Below are 6,856 nucleotides of genomic sequence, written 5' to 3'. Positions count from 1 at the left end.
ATTTTCGGTATTTTCAAAAATTCCGTAATTTCGCTTTTTTGGTAAAATTAGGTCATCCCTTAATATCCTCTAACAGATTTTTATCCTCTTTTGGTGCTATATCAATAAATATGAATAACAATTAAAATTTAAAACGATAACAATCTCTAATGTGTTAAAACATTGTTTTCAATATTCCGGATATAAAAACAGAAGACAAGTTCCTTACGAGTATAAACTTTATCACTCTTATTACTAAGTATTTTTTTTGTCAAGGAAAAAGAAAAAAATGTCCTTAAGTTGTTTAAGTAGCTCAAATATTTTTAAAAAGCAGTAACTGCACTAGAACTATTTCGAAAATATCTATAACTTCGAAAAAAAGTAATACACTAAATGGCACAATTTACAAGGATTGTCATGGTGTTAAATAATCAATTTAAATTATCAAATAAAATCAATTGCAAGCTTGAATTCTAAGTGCAGTACCAACTTTTTATTTTCGAAACTAGAGAAGATTAGATATGGCAAATTATCGATAATCTTCATTAAATTACGTTGCTGCGATAAAAATTATAATAAAAAGAACACAATTATTTTTAAGTCGGAAATCTTTTGCTATTATCTAGACTTAAATTCTATTAAAAACACACACATATCTTGTCATAAAAATTAGTTACAAAAAAGCTTTCTTTACTAATACTGTTTAAAGTTTCTACCTACTTTTTTCTTTTTATCTCATTCATCCATATTCGGCAATATAAATATCGATAATTTGCCACTACTGATTTCCACAATCACGATTTCGATTTTAATATCATCGTGTGAACAACACTTCCAGTGACGCTATCTTTAATTGAAAGATCATATCAAAATCCAAGATATGTCTCAGCGACTTCCGTATTTATTTTCGATTTCTCGAAAATTTTATATGTAGAAAATAATTTCCAAACTACTTCAAGTCTCTCTAGTTCCTTCTTACTTTCTACTTTTTACGAAAGTACAATATCACCCTACTAAATGAAGATAATTATTAACTGAAGAAAATGGGGAAAAAAATCTAAAATATTTCAAGAACCTCGATCAACGGAACGGCACAAATTTTCATACTATTTCGGCATTTATGTTTTCAGTGTTAAGGCACTAAAATATAAAATTCAACCAGAGCCTTACGCACAATTTCATAAAGCTTTCGGTAAATCGACAAAGTGTTATTTCACTGCAAAAAAAAAGTGCACATTTGCATTTGAATTTGCATTTTAAAAAATTTAAGTGCAAAAAAAGCCTGACACCAAATCTCCCCTCCTTGTTTAAATTTAAACCTTAATGGATTTTACGATTAAACTTTAATCTGTAACACGGTTTGTACCTCCAGTTTATAAATGACATTGTCTTTTAAACAGTAAATAATCTACTTTGCGACTTTATATTTTATTTAAAAGTGCTTAAAACTTGAATAAATTCAGTCGCACTATTTATTTAAACTTTTTTACAAACTAGTTTTTTGTCTCTTGTTGTCTAAGCTAAAAAGCTGTACCCATAACGTTACGTTTAAAAGAAAAAATGTAATATCAACGTGGAAAGGAAAATATTTCACGCCGAAAAAATGTTTTAATTATGAATTATGCGCGAAATGAACAAGAAAGGAAAGAATATATACAAATGTTATGAAAGTCGATTCACAAAACGAAATATCAATGATCTTTCAACAGATAATAATTATTATAAAAATAAGGGATGCATAATAAATTATTTATGTAACTTGATCTATTAGACATACAATAGGATGTACATTTTTAAATTACATATCTTTTTTATAAAAGTTTTACCCATCAAATTTGCATTACATGTGCTAGATAAAAAAATATGCAATATTTGGATATTTTAAAAACTTTTTTGTTTAAAAATAATTTTTAATAGTAATATTGTTTAGGACATGCTCGAAGCACTTGAAGAAAAAATGCATTTTTTCTCATGTTTCTTTAAAATTACGAATGTTAGAAACTACATTATTGACGAAAAACAGTTTATTTTTTGTCGTACACATTTATTGTCCTTATCTTGTTTGTTTTAAGATATTTTCACTTTTAAACTAAGAACTTTGGAAGTTATATTATTAAAGAAAAATATTTTCGTTTTTTGCGAAAAAATGAATTACAGACAAAAACTTATTTTGAAGAATTCACAAAGAAATTAGAAGCGTTTTAAGACTTATGAAAGATTTGAAGACATTACTTTTTTTTTAAATATTTCTGGATAAAAATTTGTTCAGGTGAACTGAATTTTGCTGGGTGTCAACAGAATGCAAAAAATATTCTTAAGATTCATAGAAAAATGTTTAATGAATGTTTTGTAATTAATTTTAAGAGAAAATTGAAAAAAATTACAAAACGATTTCCAGAAATTTTTAAAAAGAGTGTAAAAGATATTTGAAGTAAAATTTTGCAATTTTACCATATCACATAACTTTAGAAAAAACTGAGTAAGTTTAAGAGTTATTCAAAAGTTTTGGAACGACTAAAAAATAATTTAAATCTGCAAAGATTTTTAAAGAATTTTATAAAGTTTCACAAAAATAAAAAATAAAATTTGTAGGATCCTAGGAATAATTAAAATAATTTTTTATTTTCAGTTTTTTAATATTCGAAGATTTAAAATATCCAACAAGATTAAAAAAAGAATTTTCTTAAAATTCGTGTGAAAATTTTTTATGATTTTTTTTTTATTTTGAAAAATTAATTTTAAGAGAAATTGAGAATGGAAGATTCAAATAAGATGTTTAACTTAGAAACAAATTTTAGAAATGTAGATTTTTAAAGATTTCAAGAAAATAACTTTAAAAGATTTAGAAGAATTTGAAAATGTTTCAAGAGAAAAAACAAATTTCCTTAAAATTCCTGGCAAAATTTATGAGATTATAAGTCAATTTTTTTATATTTTGAATGATTATTCAAAATTTTAAGAAAAAATCGAGACAGTTGAAAATATTTTTTAGGAACTTAAGACGTTTTAAATAGATTAGAAATAATAAAAAATTTGCAAACATTTCCGAAAATTTTGTGAAATACTTTTTGATTTCTTCTAAACTTCTAAATGTTCTCAGCATCTTTTTAAAAGACCCGATTTTTTCATAATACTTTGTAAAATCCTATCAAATAAAATCAAAATTTTTGGAAATCTTCTAGAATCTTTTTTGACACATCTGAAATATTCATAAATTTTTTTTTATTATTCTCAAAAATCTTATAAGAGTTATATTCATATAAATTTAGAAACAAATTGATAATACATATTTTCTTGTGCTTAATCTTTAAAATTCGATTTCAGCTCGAATTTAATGGTTTAAAAACTTTTTAAAAATAAATAGTTATTTGAAATTTTGATACTGCATTATTAATATTATTTTCTATTCTTTATGATATTGAAACAAGTTTTAAATTTATAAATTTGAATTAGAATATTTGTATGAAATAAGAAAATATTGAAAAAGCATTCAGTCTTGCATGAAAATATTGTTTTATTTATTTCTTGATAATATTTTATCTTAAACACCTTTTTTTTATTTTTAAAACGTTTATTATGTTTTAAACATAATACAAAAAGAATGTTTAAAATTTTATGTAACATGTGAACGCTCCCAAAAGGATTAATAATAAAAAATGTATGCAGTTCATTTTTAACCAAATAGTTAAATATATTTAAAACTTAAGAGAAAATCCGAAAAAAATCCCTCTTTCTTTAGAAAAAAAAGTGAAAATCTGTCCATGAAAATCTAAGTTCAAAAAGGTAAGAGCGAAAAATTTCGGACTTAAATTTTCTTTAAATACTTTGAACATATCCTTGACATTTTTTAAAACTTATAACCACTTTTAATTTCAAACCAATGATGTTTAAACGTTTCAAAACTTTGAACCTATTATAAAAAATTACCATCTATTTTTTAAACTCTTGAAAATTTATTCTGTTTTTTATATAATTGCACGTTCATAATTTAAGAGATTTTTTGTTAAAATCCCGTTTTATAAAAAAAGTGAAATACTGTCCATAAAAGTATTTAAGATAAAAAAGGTAAGAGCAAATAGATTCTGGACGTGAAAAACTAAAAAAATTGTATTCTCTAGGTTCAAATGTTCATGTTTAAAAAAAATGTTATTTTCGCAAAAAAGTCGGACGCAAAAAGCAAAAAAGAAACGAATTTTTTCTTTAAATGCTTTGAGCATATCCAAAAAAACTTTTTTTTTAAAGAGAGATACAATAGGATGGCGTTTTTTCCAAAATAATAATTTAAGGGGGTTTCCACAACATTTGTTAGAATTTAAGTAACTACGGTATTTCCATTCTGCAATTTTTAAACATTTTAAAACATATTTGTTTCTTTTTAAGTCTTATACTGTACATAACTTTAATCAATAATTATATGACAAAAATGGGAGTTAATTACTTTCTTAAAATGTATACACTGGGGTGGGGGGCTTTTATTTTTCAAAAATATTTAATTTATAATGGGCACCCTAATAGATTGAGCACGACTGGAAGTAAGGCTCTTTTGAACGACAATGTTGGCCGTTTGCAAAATTAAAATTGAATTCTACGCGAGATTTAACGACTAATGATCCTCGGTTTGTACTTGCCGTTTTTGTTCATGTGAGCTAAATTTATGTAGATAATAAATCTATAGTAGATAGTCATTCATTTAGGGTAATAATTTTTGTAAAATAATTAATTTTAATATACTACTTAGAGTGAACTATCACTTATTCCAAGTATCTCCCGCTTGCCTATTGCAAGTGGTGATGTCTATTCACTCCCACCACTGCCCTTGTACGGTCTCGTCCGCGTCAGTGGCTGGCCAATTAAAAAGAGGCCCGAAGTGTGGAGCGGCCAATAAACGTCGCTTGACAAAAATAACCCTGCAGATTTGAAATATCCGAATTTTTACGTTTCACGGCCCTTGGAATACGTGGGAGTTCACTCTACTATTAAATGAATTATTTTGAAATGATTATCAACTGTAGATGAATTATCTACTGTAGACTTCTCCCCTAGTTTATTGGAATGACCATTCTTTCTTACAATGGGTGGAGGTGGTGAAAATTTGACATCCAGTCCCTGAGTGTAATAAATCTCATCTCAAATGACAGGGATGGGTACAGCTTTAACGCTGCGTGATTAAATAATGATATTTATACCAATAAATATCAATTGAATGCAATTTAAAATACACAGAGGATTGCGACTTGTATCCTAAACCTAAGTAATTCAATAGTTATAGCTAAAAACGTTTTAGCGTGTGTCACGCTAAACTTTCCTGACCTTTGTTGTGCAATTTTGTGGCTGTCTCTTGATGTTCAACCGATGCCCCATTCCATCGGCCGTTCTGCAAGTGTTAAGAATTCTCTTCGTTCTGTAAGAGAGTTGTTCGTTCACCATCTTCAGATGACGTCTTTCCAGGCAGAAGTCTCACGGACTCGCCTTGCATATCCACACAAGGCCCGTCAGGAGAACTCGATAAACTGGTGGTCTGGACATTTCAAAAATTTCATTTTTATTTCAGAAGATTCAATCTTAAGGGTATGGAGATACATAGAAAATTATCGATTTTACTAGTGTTAGATTTCCACGGCTTTTTCCCAACAATAATAAATATTTTGTCTTCAAAATCTGAGAAATTATAGCGAAAATACTAACGGACGTCCCCGAACTCTTGATTTGTGGAATAATTTAAAAAAATTTACTTTTGCTAATTTTGATTAATGTGTGTGTGTGTGTATTATGAGGTTATGTCTTACGAATCTCCCCGGCTTTACTTCCAAACTACACAATATTTTTGAGTGAAAACTTAGGACAAGCAAAGAAACATAGTAACTAATGTCCCGAAACTAACTTTGTTTGTAGACAATTAAAAAAGTTTATTTCATAAATAATTTCTAAGTGGCTACCGACAGCATCGGTACAACAGAGACCTACATTATCAGAATAACTTCAAAATCGTCCACAACCATAAAAGTTTTATTAAACACAATAACATTTTATGTTAATATCCCTAAAAAAAGAATTCGGAGACGTCCGTTATAATATTTTATAGCATTTCCGAATTCAGTTTTTGAAAATTATCGTTTTTGTGGGAAAAAGCCGAGGGAACTGGAGCCGATTTACCACACGACGAAGTATCAGATGCCCTTAAAGGCATGTGATATTTTTCCATAGGAGCATTTAGTTCCCCACACTTTTCATCCGCAATTTTTAATTTTTCAGCAAAATATTAGTGTCCAGACATCCGCGTGATCGTTCTTCATGGCTATTATTATTTTTTTTTTTTTAAAACTGAAAATTCTGTATACAAAGGGTGCGAAACTAAATTGCTCATATGGTAAAGTATCACACGCCCTTAAAAATTTACTCATATTATTTATCAGGATGTCTATCCGATAGATGATTTTTAATTCTCGGCTGTTCATTTTTCGCGGTCAACTTAAAACCGTTCAGATCTCGGACTTTCTTCAAACATAAAAAATAGTGCGAATAGTGTGAAAATAGTGATATAACATTTTTCAAATATTACATTTATGTGTAGTCTGAATTTAAAAGTTTATAGTCCGCAATTAAAAGGTATTCAATGAAAAATTAACTTTATTTTTTAAACAAAATGTCAATTTTTTATACTCATATTTTGACAGTATAAAAAATAAACTTTACTGTTTGTTTTAAATGTTATTCCACAGTTTTCTTTCCTTATTCTCTTCTTTTTCACGTTTTTTTTTACTTAAACGTCACCTAAAATACGAGGGTAGTTCAATAAGTCCTTAGAATGACCAACATATAGCGCGCGAATCGCTCCAAATCATCTGTTTTCAGTCAGCACCACTCCCGACTAGATATA

General features: G+C 27.6%; 1 protein-coding gene across 2 annotated transcripts in view; it reads right to left on the bottom strand.

Moving 5' to 3' along the window:
* Nucleotides 1–4,177: 4,177 nt before the first annotated feature.
* Nucleotides 4,178–6,856, bottom strand: part of LOC117171944 (metal transporter CNNM4) — a 106,477-nt gene continuing 103,798 nt past the window's right edge. For both annotated transcript variants that reach the window (XM_033359619.1, XM_033359620.1), the window contains exon 14: nt 4,178–5,497. In XM_033359619.1, the coding sequence (XP_033215510.1) occupies nt 5,363–5,497 (135 nt within the window). In that variant the 3' untranslated portion in view covers nt 4,178–5,362. The remainder of the gene's footprint in view (nt 5,498–6,856) is intronic.

The sequence above is a fragment of the Belonocnema kinseyi genome, chromosome 4 (assembly GCF_010883055.1).
Source record: "Belonocnema kinseyi isolate 2016_QV_RU_SX_M_011 chromosome 4, B_treatae_v1, whole genome shotgun sequence".
NCBI classification, from domain to species: domain Eukaryota; kingdom Metazoa; phylum Arthropoda; class Insecta; order Hymenoptera; family Cynipidae; genus Belonocnema; species Belonocnema kinseyi.
The sequence above is the reverse complement of the archived record's forward strand: the minus strand, read 5'-3'. Positions and strand labels throughout refer to the sequence as shown.